The following is a 24,123-nucleotide window of genomic DNA, read 5'->3' as shown; positions in this document are numbered from 1 at the left end:
GAACTTAACTGAACTAAACTGATTGGAGCTGAACTGAACTGAAAATAAGTAAATATAAACAGGCCCTTAGTGGGATTTGATTTGAGTTTATTATGAATGTATAAAAAAAAAAAAAAAAATGTTATTAACAAGGCATGTTTCATTATATCAATATTTTATAACTAATTTAGATAACTAAATTTATTAATAATTAAAGTTATGAATTATACATGAGGTTAAGAGTTGCACTTTAAAAGCAACCAAGTAGTGTCCCAAAGCTAAATATTCTTTCGTAACAATCTTCAAATTGGTAGGATTCTCCACCTCTAAATACTCTATTTGGTACTATTGATAGGACTCTTATGCCTCAATTATGTAAGGGACGATTCATACCAAGTGGACCACGTATTGCTTGGTTGAATGATCGAATGTTTATAAACTGATACTCAAACCCTTGTATAAGATTATCAAAAAAAAAAAAAAAAAAAAAAAAAAAAAAAAAAAAAAACCAAACCCTTGTATAAATAGTTTTCTCATTTAAGTTGTCTTTATTAACCTTAAATTTATCAACCGCTTATTTGACTAGACTTTATTAACCGCAAATACATCATCCGCTAACTTGACAATTCTTTATTAACCCTTGATTATACAACTTAGAATTATATTGAACTTAGTTAAAATTTATTTCCCCAAACTTATTAACTTTAAAATTAGTTAATTTACATCAGAGCCTTAGTACCAAAATAAACAGGGAATAATATCATTCCCATATACAATACATATGTGCACTTCTATACATATTCTTATCATTTTCATTTTTAGCTTCTTATATGCATCCCTTATTATTTCCTTTTTTTTTTAACTTCTAATGCAAGGGTTCATTTATCACTTTCCTATTATTAAGTTGTTAAAAAAAATTAATAAATGAAATAAAAACTAGGTTACTTAAGTATGATCAAAGATATTGATAATGGCAAGCATAAAAGTCCTATTGAATGATTTGATTACAAAATTCTCAAGCATACTACGACGTTCTTTTCACATTTAAAAAAGCCTTAGCTATTGTCCAAAATTATTCTCCTCAAATAGAAGACTCATTTCTCTTTCACCCACCAACTTTTTTTAATTCACTCTTCATCAACTTCTCTTTAAGCCCACTATATTTCCTCTCAAATCACTTAATTTTTTCTACTCAATTTGTATCAACAATAGCCTACCATAATCATTCTATGATTTTTCCAAATAGAAGTGTTGATTTTATTTAGTGACGAAGGTAGTAAATGACATACAGCTTTATAAATGTAAATACTCGTATATATTCGTACCAATTGAAATAACGTTGTTTTGATCAGAGAACAAATTAACCAACACCAACACTTACACCTCCAGGATTACATAAGAGAGGGGGATGGATATAGGTCGGAGACACACTACAAATGGTTGAGGCAATACACGGCAAGTGTGGAGATTTGAGTGACCAAAGGCTATTCAGTACTGATTACCAAATCCCTGATATTTTACAACATATTGCAACTGGTTTGAGAATTTTTTTTTTTAAATGCAAAATTATCAAGAAATGGGGAAAAAAATATTACATCTACATTGTTGGGAAAAAAAAGGGTGCAAATTACTGTACATTATCAAACAAACCTTCAGCTGACAGTAGCAGTTTTTCCGTGTGTCATCTAGAAGGTTCGACTCAAAATGATCTGTTTACGCTAAGTAATTATATATTTGAGGATTATTCTTGTCTCTCTCCAAGTATTCTCTGTCTATAAGGCTCTCAATCCTTTTCTTCAGATCAGCTGGTTTAATGGGAAACTTGAGCTGTTTCATCAAATAAAACAAAGTAAATTCAAACAGCATATAAAGAAATGCAAAAATCAAGTAACATGTCCAATGCGTTTAGAACGTTTAGCTACACATAAGCATTTCAAGCATCAAAGACAGTTAGACACATTGTGCTTGATGCAACTAAACAATAAGCAGCATTTCAAGCATCAAAGACACATTGTGCTTAATGCAACTAAACGATAAGCAACACAGAAGGTACACCTTCCATCCTGAAATACTGCATCATTTTCCTTTATAAAACCATTACAAATTATTTGCAACACTTTGAAAAGGATGTAATATTCAACACCATTTACAGCCAGTAACAGAAATTCAGTTCCCAATCCAGTAATAAAATGCATACATGGGACTGAATATGACAGAACTACAAACGTATACGAACTCCTGTACCCAGCTACTCCCTAGCCCACCCGAATATCAAGTAATAAATTTACCTGTTGGAATAGTTCAGTTATCAGAAGAGTATGACTAAGCACCTTCCTCGTCTTCATAATACGAACTATAGCAGCATCAACCTTTGATTTACGAAAATGTAAAACACTGATTAGCTACCTAAATTAAGAAAATCATACCCTGGAGCAAACTTGCAAGCATTACAAAATGAGGGGCATCGAATACTAGGCAAACCTGATATTGACGATCTTGAAATACTCTCTCAGTGGTGCTCGTGTTCTCCTCCACTGTTTCCTTCATCTGGATTGCATTGACCTGCATCATTCAAACATTCATGATTAATTATCGTCAGATAAGCAATCCATGGCACATGACAAGAAGATGAAGCTCAGGTCTCGGCACAAAAGAGGAAAAGGGGAAAGAGGGTACTTAGATTTCAGGCAATTGCTCCCTGCACCGTTTAATAAAATTTTATCAGATTAAGCAGCATATTTTGAAGGAAAATTTGAAATAGACGGTCTCAAATATGGCTGGTCTACCATAAACAGTCGCAAATACAACTGAGTATTATTTAGTTGGGCCAAACTTTAACTGCATTTGACATTATTGGACCAGTCAGCTTGTTTACAAACTACAGTAGGTATTTGTGCTCCGGAAGATGGTCATCTTTTTGGTTGACTTACTGCATTTTTTTCTTTTTCACTCGTGGTGATCATCACCCACACCACCATTGTTGTTACCTTCAACAATCTAGCCCCATGCTTACTGCCATCTCCACCTCTTTGGCATGGTGGTGATGTCAATAATTCATATTTCAATATCACACATTTACACATTTGTCTCTCTAATGAGGATCTACATTTGAACATTTGATTATTTATCATGACAACATCTTTGCAAAAATTGACAAAAAGGTTAAAAGCATCAGAGTTTTTGTAACAATCAACACGAAGGAAATTTTATGATTGGGTTGTTCAATTTCCATGTAGTCAAATTTCATGTGGATACCCAGTGATCAAAAGCACATGCTTTGATCTGTTTGCACTAAAGAAAAAAGAAAAGTAATAAAATAATCAATGTGGAAAGTGGCACTCTCAAGATCAAACAGATAGGGTATTTCTACACGCATCAAGGAATAGCTGAAGGTTACATTATATAAACCACTAATAGCTAAAAAATAAATAAAACCAACCCCTAAGTAATAGCCAGGTAACTGCATTAAAATATGTTTTAGAAATTATTTTTAACAAATACCACCCTCAAGCGGGAGCACTTATACATATAGCCACTTCAGCAGAATCTTCATTCAAACATCCACCCTCAAATTTGGTTCCATGTATGATTTCCCAAGATTTAATTAGCATACTTATGAAAAGAATCTCCCAAATCTTATTCGGGGGAAGCTGTGTTGTAGATGATGCTATGTAATTCCTTTTTACCACACTCTGCAGCATATTAGCCCAAATTCTTTAAATAATAGCCAAGCCATCAAAGGTGCTCCTCAAAAAACTTTCAAAGTCTTAAAAACAAACAAAGAGGTGACGACTACAAGAGAATGATGTCCAACATCAACTAAGTACAACAAATCAACATTTAAAATGAATCTATCTCTTTCTTACTCACCCATCCTCACATTAGTTCCTTAAAGATGCCATTGTAACCATCACCTAGTTGTCTCTATAGCACAGCAAATAACTCTGCAAAAATGCACTTCTAGCACTAATTCACCAAAAAGCCTAGGAGACTGGATAGTAGGAACAACTGAATGACAGTAGGAACAACTGAATGACAGTAGGAACAACTAAATGACCTAGAGTTAATTCAGCTAAGAAAGAATTTGGGAGGCCCACCTTACTGCAACTACTACTTTAATAGAGTTAACAAAAACATTATTACTACAAAATACATAAAATGGATATAATAGTAACAAAGCCATTCTACCATAGCATGTAGAAGAAAAGCATTACAGATGAAAACTTCTCAAAGAATACATGATAGAACAACCATACACCCGTTCTTCTATGAGTAGCCCCTTTACTCAGAATTATCTTTGTCCATGACAAGACAACTCTAACGCCAAGTCTGCCAACCAATTTGGACAAGCCCCTTATGTTCAAATCTGCGATTGACTATCCGAGATAACAATTTCAATCAACAAGATTCACAATTTACCTATTTGGAAGATGAACAAAGACATAAAATTGATAACATGAAAAAGGATCTTCAACACTAGGGCCTACACCCCTTGCCTGAACCAGTGTACAATTCTAAGATATAGGCATAACATATTAACATACAGTCTAAAACTGCACAGTAAACACCCAATAAAACAGCCAAATTGAAAATTTTGAAATCCTTCCTATCTTACCATGTCATATTTGTTACCAGGAAGTGGTTCGCCTATCTTACCATGTCTTATTTTGTCATGATTTTAATCCAAAATTAAGGTTAAAAGTGTCCTAATCATGTATGAGGGATCTTAATCGCGCACTTGAGGTAAAATGAGGAGTGCAAATGATAATATTGTTTCCCTACTTTTTGAAAAGTTTGAGATAACTCTTATGAATAGTGTTTGAACAATTAAAACCTTTAAAATGTTTATTTACTTATTTGCCCTCATTTATGTTGATTATCTCTTTTTTTTAATAGTGTGCAGATATTTATACCCCTAAAAATATTTGTTTATATATTTTCCCACATCAATGCTACCAACCTATGACATAAGGACAAACTGAAAGTGCTCCTGGACATGGCTAATTATGACGCGCGCATCGCACGCGTTAGCCGCCCTAGTTATATAAAAGGAAAATGGTAGTGTATGTAGGATGTTAGTTTCCTAGTAGTTTAGCATTAGCAGCTAAACCATGTACCCCCCCTCTCCACTGACACACACAATCTGTCTTCCCTTCCCATTCTTCTAAGAAACCACTATAATGCAAAAAACTCTCTAACTCTCCAAAGCAATAACAAAAATCAAAGTCCAAACTACATGGTGCAATCTTTTTAACATAATTGCAATTTTGCAGCACAATCAACCTCTCTTCCCACAATTGCTCATCTTCCCCTCCCAATATTTCCATGAACCACTACAATGCAAAAATCTCTCAACATCTACAAACTCAGATAAGACTGAGAAAATGCAAAGTCCAAACTAATACAAGCTACACATTAGCAAGCATGATGCTTTGTTGCAAGACAGGTACATTATTAAGAAAATAATCTGATGTAATAAATGACAGAATTAATTCGATGATTATCTTCTTCACTGTGTATTATATGTAGTTCATGTATAAACTCATTATTATAAGATCTCGGGTACCTTTATACGATAGAGCGGGGCAGCAAATGTGTCATTGAACACAAAAGAGTCATCATCCTCCACTTCTCTGCCTTTAGGAACCTGCATTTTTAAATTTATAACAAGTGTTTGATACAATATCTCAAACATAATATCCAAAGAAAGTTTTGAATAAACTAATTGCTGGTCAGTACCTTCTGAAGGACACGAACTTTGCCACATGCAAGGGACTGGAGAGTTCTCCGCAGCTCTTTATCCTCAATTCCAGTGGCATCCTTCATATCTTGGAAGCTCAGACTCTCAGCATCGTTAAATAGCATCAAAACTACGGCCTAGGTATTACAATACATAAGTTAAAGAGTTAAAACAAAATAAAAGGGCTTCTATAAACAAAAAATAAAGTCAATAAACAAACAGCAAAAGTAATTGGAGGAGACCAACCTGAAACAGAGAAACTGCAAGCTCCTTTTTACCTTTTGGGAAGTCTGCTTTCAGGACACAGTGACCCAGAGAATTTTGCCACATTAGCCGTCTACCACTGTGTTTGCTAAGGTAAAACTCTTTAAATATGTCCTGCACATCAAACCAGAATCAAAACACTTGTATGGCAGTGCATTTATAAATCCTCTGGCTTCACAACTTGTATCTTACCTGGTATACATTTAACTCATGTGGGAGCCTGACATCCATCGGGGGGTACGTTGGCCAATAACTGCAGCAAAACAACAAGAAGATTTACCAGTGGACCAAGCAAGGAAGCCTACTAAACAAAATCTCTTCAATCCTTTTGGATTCGAAAACCAGACTAGAATAACAACCTACCCTGTGGTTAAGACATGTACGCTCATCTCAATTCCTGATGGAAGTTTTGTCCTTGCTTGGGATGATTGTTTAAAAGACTCATTAATTTCCTTCGATAATTCAATGTCCTGCAAAAATACAAGAGAGAATAAACAAACTATACATTCACATATATATTAAGAAGCATACGGTCATTTAACACTAGAACTCAACAATAGGATATTCAAGTATTTTCACAAGCGTATATTATTGGATTAAACTGCCATATCTAACTTTACTTGACATGAAGTCTATCAGGAAGCATAATGTGCATCAAATCGACAAATCTGTCGATGTTAAAAGCCAAGTCTCTACAATAACATTTTAGAATTTAATGCCGTACAGCAATTAGATACTCCACTGAAAGAGGAACGGAAGAAGATACAATCTTTCACTAGATACACAGTCCTGTACTGCACAAAGAGGTACTTGTAACCTAATCTGTATAGCAGATTGAGAGCAATGAGACAGGTCAATAATAATTAGACCTTTTTTCCTGCCAATATATAATGTAAATGGGGTAGTTGGGTCATACAAATTCAGTACTATTCCATAACAAACTGAAGCTAAGTTTTGAGCTTCCCCCAAATGCCCCCAATACGAGGGTAATGAATACTTGTAGAAGGAGGCTGAAGTAATCTTAAAATTACCTAGAACCATGATCCTTCCTCTGTAAAGTAAACAGCCCTCTTAAACCACAAAGCCCTACTGTTTGCTGATATCCCGACTTAAGATCAAGCATAGAGAAATTCAAGACCCGTAGAGTTAATCTAGAAGCTTATCAATCTTTACAAACATTGTCTATCTGTTTAAGGCCTCTGTAATCCACACATAGCCTCCATAACACATACTTCTTTATTAAAGAGAATCAGGCTAAAAAATGGCCTACAATAAGGCCTTATTATTCCAGCTGATATCATTAAATCTCATCGGGATTGGAGGTTAGATAAAGCGCATGCTTACAAGATCATTTCCCCTTTATTATTTTTTTATTTTTTCAACGTTTTAGGGTGATTGAATGTTCTTTTTCCCTAATTGGTGGGCATACAAAAGATCTTAAATAATTGTTGCAAGGTGGTATGCAAAAATGGTGGCACCGTCCACTCGTGTCTTCCTACTAATGTTGTGCTACCTTTAATTGACTCTAACTCAATCTTAATCTCTCCTTTCTCTTTGAATAGTCCTCAACATGGCTTATAATGAAATCTCCATTTTTCTCTACATTAGGTCTCCAAGAAAGTTTATGAAAATCCCTCTAGCCTGAAATTAATTTCAAAGCCGGAAGCTTCCAGTTGCTGAGTATTGGACAGCCAATTTTACTCTCAATATCAAATATAAGTTACCTAGCATAAGGGGTTGAAATTTGAAACAAATTGTAACTCCTAAAGGTAGAATTGCACCCCCTTAATTAACCTTCCTTTGAGCTAAGACACACCGACATAATTTCATAGGTGAACCACCGTATCAAGGCTTATGAAATAGTGGGTTGCACCAAGATCCACCATGACTACCACTTCTTCCTCCCTAATATTAATCACCATTACAGAGTTGTAAAAATTATTCCCACCACCAATTTTAGAGAGATTTAAGAGAGCCTTAAATAGGACGATGGAATGTTACTCATCGTCTATGGGTCCGACTACCGCTTCACCCTCCTCTTCATCATCTTTGCCGAGTAGCACACAGCTATATGACCCACCAACCACCACTCATCAGACCAAAAACAAAGGTTTTTCTCCCTTCTATGCTATAGATCGTAATTGTCAGTCTCTTTACTTCAATGGTAGGTTTGGAGAAAGCTCATTGTGTGTTGTTGTTTAGGGCTAAACTATCGAGCCAAGATAATTGATTAAGTGGTTTTGGGTTATAAAGGTAGTTTGTTAAGATTGTATACGTAACAAGGGGTGGAGTACGTTCTCAATGAGACCCCAAAATTGCCTGGTAGATCCGGCCCCTTTTCCTCTTTGACAGAAAAAGCCATGGCTCAATGGCTGAATTCAGTCACCTATATCTCCTTCATTAGACCTTTGAGGAAGGTTCAAGGCAATTAATTTGGATTCAGATAGCTCAAAGTCTGAATGAAACCTATCAATTAAAGGCATGTCAATGCCGCCATCTTTACGCTCACTTCCAATATTTTGACACAATTATGTCATCATCTTGTAAATTAAATTCGCGCTGCAATACCTGTGCTACCTTCACTATAGTCGCGATGTTGCCGACAACAGTGGCGAGGCATCTATCCAGCCTCATTGTCAAGCTTGCCACAATCTATTCCAACACACAAGGTTGGACTTTGGAGAGTCTAATGTACTCTTGGTGATTCTTGCTCCACCAACTCTACTCTTTGAGGAACATAGCTTGGTGCCATTTTTTTAAAATCACATGTAGCTATCAGGTAACCCAAAATAATGTTGCTCTAATAGATGGGGACTTTGACGTGAATTTGAGATTGAAAAGAAATTAAGATGAAATTAAGAAAATAGAGAAGGCAAGAGAAACAGGGAAGCAGCGGCTATATTATGGGAGTGATTATATCATCAATAAAACAAAAATGAAAGAGAAACTATTACTTTTTGGATTCCCTTCTCAATCCTTCTATTCATACAAAGTCTGACACCTTTCCAAAATTCCCCAAATTCCACGCCTAATTTCTGCCCATAGCAAGGCCTAAAGGAATTCTTATATCAAGGTAGCTTCCCATTTTTTTCCTTATCCAGTTGCCTAGCATATACTTAGGCCTACATATATTGAAATCAAAACTATGCAAATAGCAAAAATACATTTTATTGATAATGTACTGCAGACGAGTAAATAAAAAATAGTTAAAGTAAAGGACTAAGGGCATGTTCACATTTACTTAATTTCAGTTCAATTCAGCTCCAATCAGTTCAGTGCAGTTCAGTTCAGCTCCTAATTTACCTCTCATAAAATATTCATTTCAGCTAAGTTCAGTTCAGTTCAGCTCCAATCAGTTCATTTCAGTTTAGTTCAGCTTCAATCAGTTCAGTTCAGTTCACATTAACAGGCCCTAATTGTTACTTAATTACCAGCTAAACTGGACTAGATCAGAAGCCCAAATTTATTATTATTATTACCACCATTTAAGCATAATTCTCACAAAAGACAGACGAGAGGAAAGAGCATGGTATTCGCGACAACTCTACAGCTGCAACAAGGCACTTACAGTCAAGCATGATAAAGGGTAGCCAGCAGGTGATAATTTAGGGTGGCTTCACAACAATTTAAAGGACACCTATTATACAAAGAAAAGTTTTTTTCTTTTTTTTTTTCATCCTAGATTTCCTTGTTGCAAAACTTGTTTATTGTCTAGAAAATTATATGTTTAAAATTGCTTGAATACATCAAATACATTATTGAGGGGATTTTATAGCCAAGGTATCGACATGTTAGGTTACAAAGAGGTAACTGAGAGGAGAGGAAAGGAAAGGGGGGAACATATGATGAAAAAACAAAAAAAAAAAAGGAAAAGAAACGAAAAGGGAAGAATTACCTAATTCCTCATAGCCTCAGAAGTTCAGATATCATTTATTAAGGTAAAATATTGCAAGCCACAATAAAAACAGACCACAAACATGTTAAAATTGTCTGAAATTGTTTTTTTCACCATAACTGAGATAGAGTTACTCTTCAACCCCCAGATAGCCTTAATCTTCACAAACAAAGCAACAATTTTTGAAAATCTAATTCACTATCCAAAACCATTTGCTATTGATGCAATCTATGTCACTCGACTCTTCATTTCACACAAAGTATCCCGGGCAGTCCTACATATCTTTGGGCTAAAAAATCACCAAAATATTTCACAAAATAGCCGAGTTGACACTTGGACACGTTCCCAAGGACAAGACATAGTATGTAATGCATTGAGCATGGAATTTATTGACTATCTTTTACATTCCTTCAAGTCTCCATCTGTGTCCTACCAGAAGCAGGTTATTGGCATGTCCCCCCTCAACCTCTACCAAAAACAGAGAATCCAGATGAGTGTCAGTCAAAGTTAGACCTTTACTCACTTCCCAAACACTTTCCAGCAAACATAATTGGATTTTGAAAACAATGGAAGAGGCAAAATATTACTTTAACTACATCTCTTGCAATAGCCTCAACACTTAACACTTACAGACCTACAATATACAGCCTTTATTCCCTGTAATAACAAACTTAGCCTACCCCTAAAGTTACACAAAATCTACTGAATAAGAGTATTTTGCTTCAAGATTTGAAGATTTTCCCCTTTCATTATTTTCCACAGAATCCTCAAGGCCTACAGTTGCTAGGACTTCAAGAACATAGCCGTTGGTCAAAGGCTCATCTGTTAGAAAACCTCACCTTAATGCAGGCAGGCTTTTTGAATCAAGAGGTTGAGGATATAAGGGATTTCATAACAAAGGTTTCCACCATAGAGAAAAATGTCAAAACATAAAAAGGCCAATCATCTCCACATTAGCCTGGATGTACATTCTAAGACTGTACTGTCTCATACCATTTACACTAGCTCACAAATACTCTACAAACTAGGCAACCTAATGAATCTTGAACCGCCACATATTGGACAAAAATTTTGAACCATAACATTGACATTTGTAGAGTAACATGGGTATATAGTAATATATAATAAATAAAGCATTCTATGTGTGATTGCCTGATTGGTGTCCAAGTTAATTTCAGGGTGCACAATGAAATTACATGCATGCATTTTTTTTGTATTGACGTATAAATTGTTCTCTTGCCATTCTCTATGATCAACTCTTTTGCATTTCTTTTCCTTATCTTAAGCATACCTTCTCTTGCCTTCCTAGTCCCCCCACCCTTCTCCCCCTAAGATTTTCCCTACATCCCTCTTTTCCATCTTTCTCAACAGCATTTAGCCCTTCATCTCCTCTTAAAAAAGAAAATGATCGAATGAGGTAAAAACCTGCCAAAAAACCTGTCAAGCTAGCGGAAAGAGTATCATTGCCAATTAATTAACAAACGGTTGTTTCCTCAGCCATTTTAGAAAACAACAAGTTAATGTACAGTGTGCTGGTTGGAAATCATCAGAAGAAAGGGGAAAGAAAGAGAAGGGAGGGAGGCGAGGGGAGAAGAGGGGAAGGGAGGACTGGACTAGAATCTTCTTCCTAAATCCTTTCAATGATGGAAGGAATTAGTTTATAACAAAGGGAAAGAAAACAAATACCTCTCCAATCCCTTTCCTCTCCCCATTCTATATCCAATAAGTCAAAGTAAATTTCTTTAACTCTAAACTCTCCCTTTTGCTCCAAATTGCATCTTTACGGTGAATGATATCTCAATTTTGCATTAACTGTTAATTCTTAAACATTTAATAAATTTAAAATTTTCCATTTTATATTATCCTTCCCCTGTCTCCTGCCATATGTACACTCAAATCATTAACGTATATGATAATCATTTACCCCATACATATTAATTGCACTCGCTACAAATGGCTCCAAATGAAACCCACCCTAAGTTGAATTAATATGAATAAATTATTTGATGTTTATTCAGCCCATCAATCTAAAATCTCAACACCAGTTTTTATAGATTACAATCGCCTAATAATGCAAGGAATTGGTAAATAAAAAAGTTAAATAAATAACAGAAACAGATACCTCAATTTTCCATTCCTTATCAAATAAGTTAAAATAAATCCTTTCACCTCTCAACACTTGTTTTTCCTCGAAATTCCATCATTCAAACACACCACTAGAGCTAAATTCTTAAAACTGATTTGCAATGGAGGCTAATTCTTAAACTTTTAATGAATCCAACAATTTCTATCTTACATCATTACTTCCCCACTCATCTATTTAATAACTAGAGCATAACCGTGCTTTATGTTATTCATGAAAGAAAACAACAAAAAGTAAAATGTTACTCCCTCCGTCCCATTATTACATGCCTGTATTCCTTTTTAGGGTGACCAAAATTAAGTGCCTATTTCTATTTATAGGTTGTACTTTTTTACAATATTATTCTCTTATTGATTTGTCACCCCTTTTCTTTTTCTTTTTTGTACTTTAACATCAATTCCCAATACTTTCTCTCCTAGTTCTCAACAACTTTTTCTTTCTCTCTATCTCTCTCTAACCCCACATGCATATTTATACTCTCAATTATTAGTTTTAAGGAATCTTTAACTTTCTTAATACCCGTGCAAAATGAGAAATAGGCATGTAATAAAGGGACGGAGGGAGGAGTAGTTATTGGAGTCCCTTGAAACAAAAATGTAGGAAAACAATGGGATTGGTAGTTTCTTTTTATAAAAAAATATAAATAAAAATAAAATAAAAAATCAAATGCATAAGATTAGAGTATTGGGGTTTTCGAGTGTTGTAGTAAAAAGTTAGGAAGAAAAAACTCTTAAATTTAAAAATAGATAGGCCATATGTACCTCAAATCATAATACGGACACAACATGCATATGAAAATCATTTAGCCCCTGTTTATTATCTGTGTCCCCTAGAAATAGCTTCCACAGGAGATCCGACCTAAGTTGAACTAACACGGTAAATCATTTACAATAGATGTTCATTTACACACCATTTTAAAATCTTATATACCCATTCTTATACATCACAATCACCAAAATTCAGAGTCTAATTGTATCATAAAACTCTACTCCTGGTTCATGTCATAAATAACAACTGAAATTACCAAACCCATCCATTTCCACCATTGAAGATGATTTAAAACATCTTTCAAATAGAAGGCTCTAAAATACTAAGCTAACATGGGTTAGCAAATCATCTTCATTACACTATACCAAGCACAATGCTAAAAGTTAAATTTAGATTAAAAGCATGATTACCTAAAATGAATACTTAAGCTTCATAAGCACATGAATTGCATCTTTAGGCCTCTCATTTAGCAAATTACAGTCTCTAAACAATTGCCTGATATCAACTTTTCACAATCAGCTGGCAGATTTATAGTTTTTTTAGGATTACAAATTGTTTTCACACAGAAGACCACCGAAGAAATAAAACCTCTTTCCCTTGGTCAATACATCAACACGCAGCCTCCCCCCCCCCCCCCCCCCCTCCCCCTTCACCTAAGTGATCCAGTCAAGTACTTGGACCCTATGTCAACCAATAGACCAGCTTCTCAACATACCATGTCGCTAAGAGACCAGCTTCTCAACATGCCCAACCTCAATGAAGAGCAATCCTTATAGTTAACCTCTGATTTATGGGGCAAGTATGTAACAAACCACATGAACCTTTTTTTCACATGATGTAAACAGCCAAAAGACACTGAAATTAATATACTTCACTTTTGATAAAAAATACAAACTAAAGAGGAAAATAAAAAGATAAGCTAGACAGAAGGCCGAGCAGCTTTGGTAAATTATGGTTTTGTACTGGTTTGAAATTGAGAAACATTAAACCTAAAGTCCCTTAACGCACACTCAGACTCTCGAGTTCATTTCTTATTCAGCTTTGGTAAATAATCCCACTTGATAAGATAAGATGCAAGTAATTCATCATAGTTTTAATTACTTTTAATATTTTAATTTGGACAAGAAAAGGCTTTTTTTTTCCTTTGAAAAACCAAAGGTATCAGATACAAGTAAATCAGAAGAGGACAAACAGTAATCTCAGCAGTAAAAATAAAATAAAAATAAATAAAAATAAAAAAAATTGCATCCAAATAATGCTGTATGTCACGTAATCACATTTTAAACAATTGAATTTGTAATTGCTTGTAAAATAACAATTTCCAAGATAAGAACCATACCTTGAACATTCCTTCAAGTTTATTTGTAAATTGACTACCGCACTCAGTTTTGAGCTGCAATGCCAAAAAAATGATCAGAGAGAATAATTGAACTTCAAACAATCAGAATTATATCAATAAAGTCACCTTTGAGATCATAGACTTTTCAGCATCAATTGAAGCACTCTTTCCTAACAAAAGCCTCTTCGCAAGATCCTTTTTGTAAAATGCTTCAAATACATCCTTACCCTAGAATTAACAGAGGAAATGAGATATTGGCCCAAATATTTAGATTGAATTAATATGCAGATCACTTGCAACGGAAAGAGAACCTTCAATATTCCACTTAACATAAACAAACTTACCTGTATAAAACGGAATAAGACCAAAACTTTATCAAGGGTTCCCTCCAATTCCTCTTCAGATGTTCCTTTATTGCCCGCTCGAAGCTTCTCATCCAGAAACTTCGCAATCAGCTCCGCAGGACGGTTCTATTAAATCGAGTATAAAGTTAGAATTGATGATGCATGAATATAGCGAATTTAAGCAAAGTATGTAGAGAACAAATGAAATAAATATATAATACACACGCATGTCCCACATTCATTTTGTATTAGCTAACTTGACTTCAAGTTGGTAACTAGAAAATAGATGCTTTTAAAATGCCTACCTGACGTAGATTAATTAGGTACTCAAACGAATCTTTGATAGTATTTCCAAATGATTCATTCTTTGAGAAACTTTCTTCCCATATTTTATCAAGTGCTGCCTTGAACTCCAAGAGGCAAGAAACCATGTCTTTATCTTTCTCTTCATCCATTACTGTAGCCTGACCAGCTTTGCGGATGTATGAACTTAGTGCCTGTCTCAGAGACTCAAGGGCGTCGACCCTGGAAAATAAACTGTACATTCTATGCAGATCATCAACACGACTTCCATCCATCAGCATCATGAAGCCCTGCTCAATATATTAACACTTCAGTAATAATACAGCAAAATACAGGAAATGAAAGTGCAGAGATGCCACGAGTATTGCAAAAAGTCATACCTTATCAAGTATTGCAGATATATGACGCTCAAGAAGCTGCTTTTCAGCCGTTGAGATGAGTGGTTTTCTAGTACTTGCATCCAAGTAAAGTAGACATCTTTCTTGTTCTTCATGTAATCTTATCTGCAAAGAAGCATCAGCATCAGATTTTGACCACAGAAAGGTTGCTGTATAGGAATAGCCATATCATATGCCACCCCCTAAATGATAATAACAGCAGTACAAAAACACAGTTCTAGTATCATAATAATGAATAATGCAAGGAAAAAAATGCTTTAAACTAGAGGGGATACTAAAAGCAAACACATACTTCGACATGCTTCAAATAATCTGGAACATCCGACTGCTGCATGTATTTTGAACCTTCAGCAGCATAAAACTCCTCTGTGCAAGCAAGGAATGGTTTTTCAAAGCTCTCTTGGTAAATTCCAAGAGCAGTAAACATTTTCAAAAGATGGTTCAGAAGAGTCCTATCAACAGCTTCACCTAATCTGGGAAACAGTGACAAAATGAAAAAATAAACACCTTACAATGGCAGGAACTCTGTACACAATTTTGTTATAATAGCACCTAACGTTAAAGCAAATGTATATAAGGTCCAATGATTTACAAATTACTCAAGAACAAACATTTTTTATTACAGAAAGATGAAAAAAAAATAAAAGAAGCATAAATATAAACCATAACAGATGTGAAAACAGCATTTTAGTCCCTCTTCTTTTCCTAATTTCCTTTGAAACAGCAAAATAAGAAGAAAAAAAATGGTTAACAGAAAAGAAAAGAAAGAAAAAACCTTTTCAGGTAAAATCATAAGAAAGAAGCACAAATATAATACTACATAATAAGTGCACTACAAGCACTTAGTCCCTCTTCTTTTCCTCTGAAACAGCAAGTGTCATGGACCCAAGTAGCCCAGTATGTAATTTGGGTCAGCCACCTCATTTGGGTGAACTACTGAGCCACCACTAAGGGTCTATGCTCAAAGGCAGAACAAAATCAAGGGGACAGGAGTACAAGCAACAGAACAGCCAAATCAGCAAAAAGAGGAACAGAACAAAAGTCATCAATGAAGCACTAAGGGGAGGGAAAAAAGACTGATTCTCTGACCATGTGATACTTTTGGCAATAGAGGACAAATGTAATCAAAGAGTAGGTTTAACCCTTGTAATAGAGCTTGAGTATAAAAAAGCAGGAGTAGTAGAATAGCAATCGTCCAGAAATTGAGAGAGAACACTTGTTGAGAGTTGTAGCCTAAAGCTACTAATTGAGAGTGATACCTAAAGCTATTAATCCTTGTAAGCAATTTCGCATTATTGATCAATTAACCAAGCTTCCTACTCTAAATTCTTGCATAATAATTACTATTAATTGATACTTGCCGGAGGTAGTCTATAACAGCAAGATAAAATTAATATGAATTGACCTTGCCAAAAAACAGAAAGCGATATGAAGATAATTTGCCATTATTAATCAATTAACCAAGTTTCCTACTATAAATTCTTGCATAATTATGGTTAATTAATATTAGCCGGAGGCAGTCTATAACAGCAAGATACGATTAATATGAATTGAACATGCCAAAGAAAGCGATATGAAGATAATTCTATTCCACACACGCACAGACACACACACACACTTCACACCGCACGCACACACACACACACACACACACACACACACAAAGTTCCAAAAAGGTTAAAACAAAAGCCTTGCTCTCAACTGTAAAAACTAGTGCAGAAGATAATTCACGAACAAATATCAAATTTTAGCATCAATTACAATTCAAAACAACATGCTAGAATAAACAAAAAGCATAGGCAAAATATATCAACCAGCATCTGTAAGATAAGTTGTCCTCTTAGAGATATATCACATAGACACACAATACTACATAACAATAGCATAGGGAAAAAGCAGAGGAGCCAAAATGTCAGTCAACTTAATCTGTATGATGGAAATATTGCGTAAGGGATCAAAGTTGTGATACCGATGTCATTGCATATTTCAGCCATATGTCCATAGAACATAGTTTAGAAATAATGAAAAATACAAAGCAAAGAAACATGCAAATTTACCTTTCCCTCTCAATCATTCTCAAAAGACCAGTAACGGTTTTGTGCTCAACTTCAGGACATGAAGAAAGATGTTTACGAAATAGCTGTAATCCCATGTCCCACAATGACTTCACATTTGGGGTCTGTTTCACATATGTCCTATCAAGATACAAAGCTATGCCACGAATCATCAGCATTTGGTCACAAAGGTCCTGCCAGCATTTCTCAACAAGTGATAGAAAAACTACTAGGTCTGGACTTTGTCCAACCAATGAATGCAGTACCGCAGAAACATGAGCTTCACACTCTTTCTCAATTCTTTGATAAAGACTTCCCCCCATCTTGTGCAGGCAAAGATCATTAACAGCCTAAAAATTTAAGATCACAACTGTGAATAATATTCCAAAAAGGACAAGGCAGTTTGTGTTTTCTACCTGGAAGTTGTGAGTTTATTTACCTGATACAGTTTCTCTAGGTCACACGAATCAGGCTGCTTTAAGAATATAGCATTGATGGCTGACTTCAAGGTTGCCCAAGTATCTTCCTCGAAGTTTGGGGGAAGGGTGGGCTTAGCTGTTTCACAATGAGCAAAGAAGAATAAAGTCAAATAAGCATTTTGAATAGATACACTCTCAGTAAATATTACTTTCCGATTCCATCTGATAAACTCCAATTAGATTAAAAACAGTCAAATGGCAGCATGATGAACCCAGCTTTTTGGCTTCCACATACAATGAACAATATAATCAATACAATTACCCACAGATTTTAAAGGAACACCGTTATCATTTACATAAGCTACAACAGGATAATCAAAGAGTGAATTTCCAAGATATTGCAACATGATGTACTAGAAATAAATCTGATGCGTCGCCATTAAGTCTTACTGAAGTGAGTAAGAAATGTTAAAATGGAGGAAGAGAGACAAAATGGTTGTGAAACAAATGCCCACAACATAAATTGATTCAATCTACCTCTAGCAAAGATCTTAATTGAAACAACAAATACTGATAACCAAACAAAACCTATAAAGCCCATTCCTCTTCAGAAAAAAAAACATTAAGCACTCACATCTCCTTATATACATTTTTGATCCCTAACCTTCATTCATAATGATGAAAATATTAATATAGAACTGATGGAGAACATTTGTTTCGGGTCTCTTCTTTAGTTTCTTGTTCCTCTTCACAATTGATAAATAAATGTCAGATATTTGTGTAAATTTCATCTGAACATTCTGATACTTCAAACACCTAGTACTGCTGCATTTATCCCAATTCCCAAAGTTCTGATAATATCCTTGATTTTCTGATATAGAATAAATTTGAAAAAATATGGAAGTAGAATCCCTGGATTCATCACTCTTTTTCTCTAACATGACATAGGCAAAATCCTTGATTACAATGTCAGCATCTGCCTCACACAAGGGCCATAAATAGTGTTACTGAAGAGCTATTGTTTTCAAGATTGTTTTTAGGAACTGGAAGATATTTGTTCTATTGATTGTTGCCAAATTACTAATATTAGAAAAAAAAAATTAAATAGTTGTGATATTTTTTGGTAGTCCAGTTATAAGTAAATATCCTTCCAGTAAAAAGCTAATTGGTTGAATAGGTTAAGCCATCGTCACCCATAAAAAGATGTTATAGCTAATTATAGCAGATAATTAAATGGCTTTAATACCATTCAAAGTACCATATAATATCAGTATCACCTGAAAGTTTAGTAACTAAAAATTCAGTATTAGAAAATTCCACAAGCTGTGTTTTTGGAGAGCTGATATAAAAAGTTTTCTTTCTAAGAAGAATTTTTCTGGCAGTTGTTTCTTAAGTTTACCAAAACTATCAGAATTAAGAAAGCCTCCTATGTGATTTTAGGATAACATTTGGTGGTTGCTCGGCTGACATAAAGTAATAAAGGGAAGTAAAAGTTCCAGGAGTGGAAGAATGTACTTAATTGGTGGCCAGAGATAGAGAAACTTGCATTCAAATTAGGAAATTTTGTCAAAAACTACCTTTTAAATCATTGTTTTTTCGAAAAAAACATCTTTTTAAAAAATGTTGTAAAAAACCACCTAATTTAAATTTTGTTGTAATTCACCACATGCTGTAGGAAAATGAGCTTCAACTATAAACGATTCAATCGTCATTTGTTCTTGTAGTGGCAAATTACAACAATAATTTTAACTGACGTGGTTTTTACAAAAAAAAAAAAAAAATTTAAAGATGGTTTTTCACAAAAACAAGGATTTAAAAGTTGTTTTTCACAGAATTTCCTTCAAATTATAAAAAGGCTCTCTACTCCACAACTACCTTTCCTGCTTCAATGAAGGCACAATTAAGGATGATCCTTCAACGCAATAGGCATGCCTTGTTGCAAACATCTATACCAAATATTACAATAACCATGGTTGTTACCTTCGATCGAAGGCACTTCCCCATAATTCTTTAGCTTCATGTGTGTTTTGCAATTGATTTGTCATTTTCTTTGAATCATAGGACTTTTCCTATATCCTTAACACCTGTATTTTTAATTTTCATTAAGGGCAGCAATTAAATTTGAATCCAATCCATGGCCGACTCACTGCAAAGGAATTTTCCAATCCAAATTTGAGTTCAAACTGTTTGAAACCAAGACTGAATAGGAATCGAGTTCAGTTCGAAGGCTACAAGTATATGAACCAGGTTAAGCTCATTAAAAGGCCAGCGAATTTTTTTGACTTTGCTAATTCTTTAGAGTATTAAAGCCAAAGTAAACCTTAAGCCCATCACTTGTTCTGATTTTGCAGCCAAGAGTCAAAACCCCTCTCTCGCCCCGTTTATTGCATTTGCTCATTAAAGCCAATCAACTAACATCAGTTTCCAAAAAGCAATCTAAACTTCTCTCCATGTCATTCTTCAAGGATGTATATACTTGACTACATTTCCAGTTTTATCAATTGGGACTAGGTTTAATATGCTAGTAGAAAAAGATAAATAAAAAGGAACGAATCATAAAGTTATTGGATTCAAAAAAAATAAAAAATCGCCATCGTTGGCTCCTATAAGTGTTGATTACCTTTCAGTTTTCCAATTCACAAGGTGTTTATGGCACTTTGTATTGTAAACTAAGTTAAACCCAGTGCAATACACGGTTGTTAAATAGTTATAATGACAATAAATAAATAAATAAATAAATATATATATATATATATATATATATATATATACTCACCAAGCATTAAAAGTATGAAATATATTTAAAAAATATGACAGAATATAATTATATATATAATAGTTATAATGGGCAATTTTAAATTATAGGAAGTTTACTTTAGAAACAAAACTTCTTTCTATGTAACAATGAATTTTTATTTTTTTTTAGCAAGTAATTTTGGAGGGAAAATTTATAATAACTCGTTGCCAAAGCGTCCCTCCTAGTTTCACCTTTACTAGTATGTAATAGATTAGAATTTCTTTTTATTTTAAATGCTTACTTATGAATAGATTTGTTACACTTAATCATAGATAATAGGTATACCTATCCTCTCTCCTCCCTCCTCTCTCCAAAGCCCTAGCACTCATTGTTGAGTTTTGAAGGGGCATCCATCGGTTTTAACCGGTAGAAAGCCCAATTCTTGTTTTTTTAAAGTTTTTCTAGGTTTATAATAATGCTTCTTCCTTTTGGGAGGAACTTTTCTCCCTCGAAAGAAAGGGTTTCCGATCTCCTTTGAAAGACAAGGGTTTTTCAACCTCCATCGAAAGACAAGGTTTATCTCCTCTTTTCGGGGGAGAAATTTCTTAGTTTTAAATCCATGATATTAGATCTAACAGATTGTTATGAAATTATTTCGTTGGTGAAAAAGTTATCAAGTTTTCGAATACAGACAGGATGAATCAGAAGAAAAACAGCATCACGACTACAAAGCATCGTTAAATTGTCTCTCTAACAAGGCTGTATTTTCCAGCGATATAAGCGGAAGATGTTCCACAATGCAAGATACGATCGTAGCTTTTATGAAGGAAAATTTTATTTAATTCAATATTTTATGTATTTGTTAACGTCGAATCTCTATTGTAGATGTCATATAACTTTTAATTAACGTAATATTTTTGCTATTCAAAAAAAATAAAAATCATAGATAATAGGTTAATATTATAGTTGGTCCATCAGCACTTATTAATATATTTCAATTTTACCTATAAGTCACTCTACAAATTTCAGGTCTCAACTTCTTGGTTGGTTTATTGACCTTTTGAATTGTTGTTTATAACAATTTTCTTTGGGAACCACAAATACTATCAAACAAAAATTTTAGTGGATTTGTAATAGAAAATGAGAAGATCTGAATAGATTGGACTTGAAAATGAGCAATATAGTAACACAGTCTTGGACTCAGATTTGGAGGCAAACTAAGATTTCTTTTGCTAGTTGGGTTGATTTCAGATGTACCTGTGAAGTCCGATTTGTTGTTACCCACCCATCTTTATTCTTCATCCTTGTTGCAAGGACAGAGAGCTTCTCACCTAAGATAAAGAGCTCGTCTAATACAAAGTTCTTCACACCATTTGTTGCGAACTTCAAATATAACCAGGTCAATCTCTAAAAACTGTACCTAAAATCTAGCCTTTGGCGATTACTAAAAATTGTTTCTCAATTCAGCAAACATCTTTTTAGATAATCCCACCCTAACCTATATCCTACCCATAACATGCACCACCAACATTAACTCTATTGCTAATGGAAGTTGGAAGTTACACAGGCAAAAAAAAAAAAAACACCACCAAAAACTATGGACACAAGGCACCCAAAATGTTAGATTTACCACTTTAATCAACAAAAAATTCACCCTTGATGAATAGCTTCTACCACTACAATACTAATGGAAACAAGAAATTTGGGCTAAGAACTCTTGACTAGCAATATCCCGAGCAGTCTAGTGCACTATAGTATTCACCAATGTGAGCTACCTTAGGACAACCTAGAGTTTGGGCAGTGGTCAAGTAAGCCATATCACAACCTGAAAGACGAGCACATAGATAATGAAAACAATATTAGACAAGCTAACTGCATTACAATAATAGATAGTCATTACTTAAACACCATTTCCTATGACTTTGAATGCACCAATGCAATGGTTTGGCAGGCTGAAGAGCCTTATACTAAATTCAGTTTCTCCTTTTTTTCAGTGCAGCAAGGACAAGTGCGGAAAGTGACTACAGGTTTAACTAATACAAGGAAAAAGTATTATACTTTGTTAACCCCCTCCCCATGGTTGCATTTTATCAACAATCAACACCTAAAGGTACACTGAAACAAAAATATACAACATGAGTGCCACTAATGGCATGTATACGAAGCTACCCCTGAATCAATCCTTATACCTTCCCCGTAAACCTGAAATTAACAATAAAGCAGCAACACTTCATGAAGATCCCACCATTGACATATCTGCTTAAATTAAGACAAAAATGGCATAAAGAATCCACTCAGTCCATTCCAAGTTCATACCAACAAAATTTACAAATCTAACATCCTAAAGAACAAAAACTTTGATCCCATTCACTTCATAATTATTTACCTTTCATATGTACATAGTACCTCAAGTTGCAAATTAGGAAACTTTGTCTATATGACCATAATTCCAACTACTCATTATCCCAAATAAAATAGCTATAAATTACACACTGCTTAATGCTAATGATGGAAACAACAGCAACCAAAACAACGGACACATTTACCATATCCTCAAACATCATCCAATAACGAATGTTCATAAAAACCTCCATCCAAAAACCGAATCCAACCGCTATCATCCTCGCCGAAAAGCCCTCATCTTCACTAATAACCTTAAACATTTAAACAGCTAAGCTAATGTAAACCTACCGCCATTTCTACCTCAATTCAACAACAAATCGCCATCAATCATTTGCAACACCCCAAAAACAAAAACCTAACATAATCCCTCAATTCAAATCCTCACTCTACCGCTAAAAATCTAACAAAAATCACATCATTCATAACAAAACAATCAAATTTAACTGCAAATTCCAAAAACCCTAACAATTCAAAAGCCCAAATTACCAAAATCAGGTACGAGAAAAAGAAAGAGAAAGAGCAAAAACCTTTAACAAGCTTGATAACAAGCTTCTTAGTAGAGGGATTAGGAGGGGTAGCCTTCTTCCGGGACAAATTCGCGGTAACCCCAGCAGTGATCGGAGCACGAGAATTCGAAGAAGGAGAAACAGCAGCAGCATCAGACTTGAGATCGTCATCAACAATCATGGAAGCGGGGGTATCGGTATCGTCATCGGCGGCGGAGTTGAAGGAATGGTGGAGGCCATTCTTGGAGTCGAGGGACTGAGAGTAGGACTTGGGCTTCTTCATCGGAGAAGAGAAGGCGGAGGAAGAGAGGTTGTTGGTGTTGGAAGCGGCGGAAGAAGGGCGCTTGGTGTTGGGGGGAGACATGAAAATGAGGGAGAATGAAGATGGGTGGGGGGGTGTCTTAGCTGAGGGTCATGGTATTTGGTGTTGGTAAGAAAGAGAGAGAGAGGAGGGGGGGGGGGGGGGGGGGATACGAAAGGAAGAGGAGTGACTATGATGTGCAGAGTTTAGAGGGGAAGAGAGTGTTCTAGATTTAGCACTCCGTAGTCCGTACTAGTTTAACTCCCGTGCAATACACGGTTATTATTAAATCTTGTAAAGAGTTATTATATTGAATTTTATAAAAAATTATATTCATAATACTAATTCAAAAATAAATATATATATATATATATATATATATTTACTAAAAGACACACCAGCTATGACACGTGTCATTTTCTGGTGTGTCCCTTAGTGTTTTTTTTTATTTTTTTTTATTTTTTTTATTTTTATTTTAATATCTACCATATATAGGAAATAAATCTTATACTTAAATAAAAGATCGATTA

At 34.7% G+C, this 24,123-nt stretch overlaps 1 protein-coding gene across 1 annotated transcript; it reads right to left on the bottom strand.

The window, feature by feature from the left end:
- Positions 1 to 1,271: 1,271 nt before the first annotated feature.
- On the bottom strand, positions 1,272 to 23,704 carry LOC145636108 (cullin-4-like). Its single transcript, XM_081687563.1, has 17 exons — positions 23,314 to 23,704; positions 17,667 to 17,782; positions 17,231 to 17,577; positions 15,466 to 15,646; positions 15,156 to 15,278; positions 14,778 to 15,065; positions 14,473 to 14,598; positions 14,255 to 14,356; positions 14,129 to 14,182; positions 6,347 to 6,453; positions 6,176 to 6,236; positions 5,966 to 6,097; positions 5,719 to 5,856; positions 5,546 to 5,626; positions 2,461 to 2,541; positions 2,268 to 2,348; positions 1,272 to 1,806 (listed from the first exon to the last, which is right to left on the bottom strand). Exons 1-17 carry the CDS (start codon positions 23,654 to 23,656, stop codon positions 1,693 to 1,695), a joined length of 2,475 nt encoding a protein of 824 aa, XP_081543689.1. The 5' UTR covers positions 23,657 to 23,704; the 3' UTR covers positions 1,272 to 1,692.
- Between the last annotated feature and the right edge of the window lie 419 nt (positions 23,705 to 24,123).

The sequence above is a fragment of the Chenopodium album genome, chromosome 6, assembly GCF_948465745.1.
Source record: "Chenopodium album chromosome 6, dcCheAlbu1.1, whole genome shotgun sequence".
In the NCBI taxonomy this organism is placed as follows: domain Eukaryota; kingdom Viridiplantae; phylum Streptophyta; class Magnoliopsida; order Caryophyllales; family Amaranthaceae; genus Chenopodium; species Chenopodium album.
Note: the sequence above shows the minus strand (reverse complement) of the source record. Positions and strands in the feature narration are given on the sequence as shown.

Coding starts and splice junctions, on each gene's coding strand:
- LOC145636108 (XM_081687563.1), bottom strand. CDS start 23,656: ATGTCTCCCCCCAACACCAAGCGCCCTTCTTCCGCCGCTTCCAACACC. Junction 14,599..14,777: donor ACCTAATTAATCTACGTCAG/GTAGGCATTTTA, acceptor TCGATTTAATAG/AACCGTCCTGCGGAGCTGAT. Junction 2,349..2,460: donor TTCAAGATCGTCAATATCAG/GTTTGCCTAGTA, acceptor CGTAAATCAAAG/GTTGATGCTGCTATAGTTCG.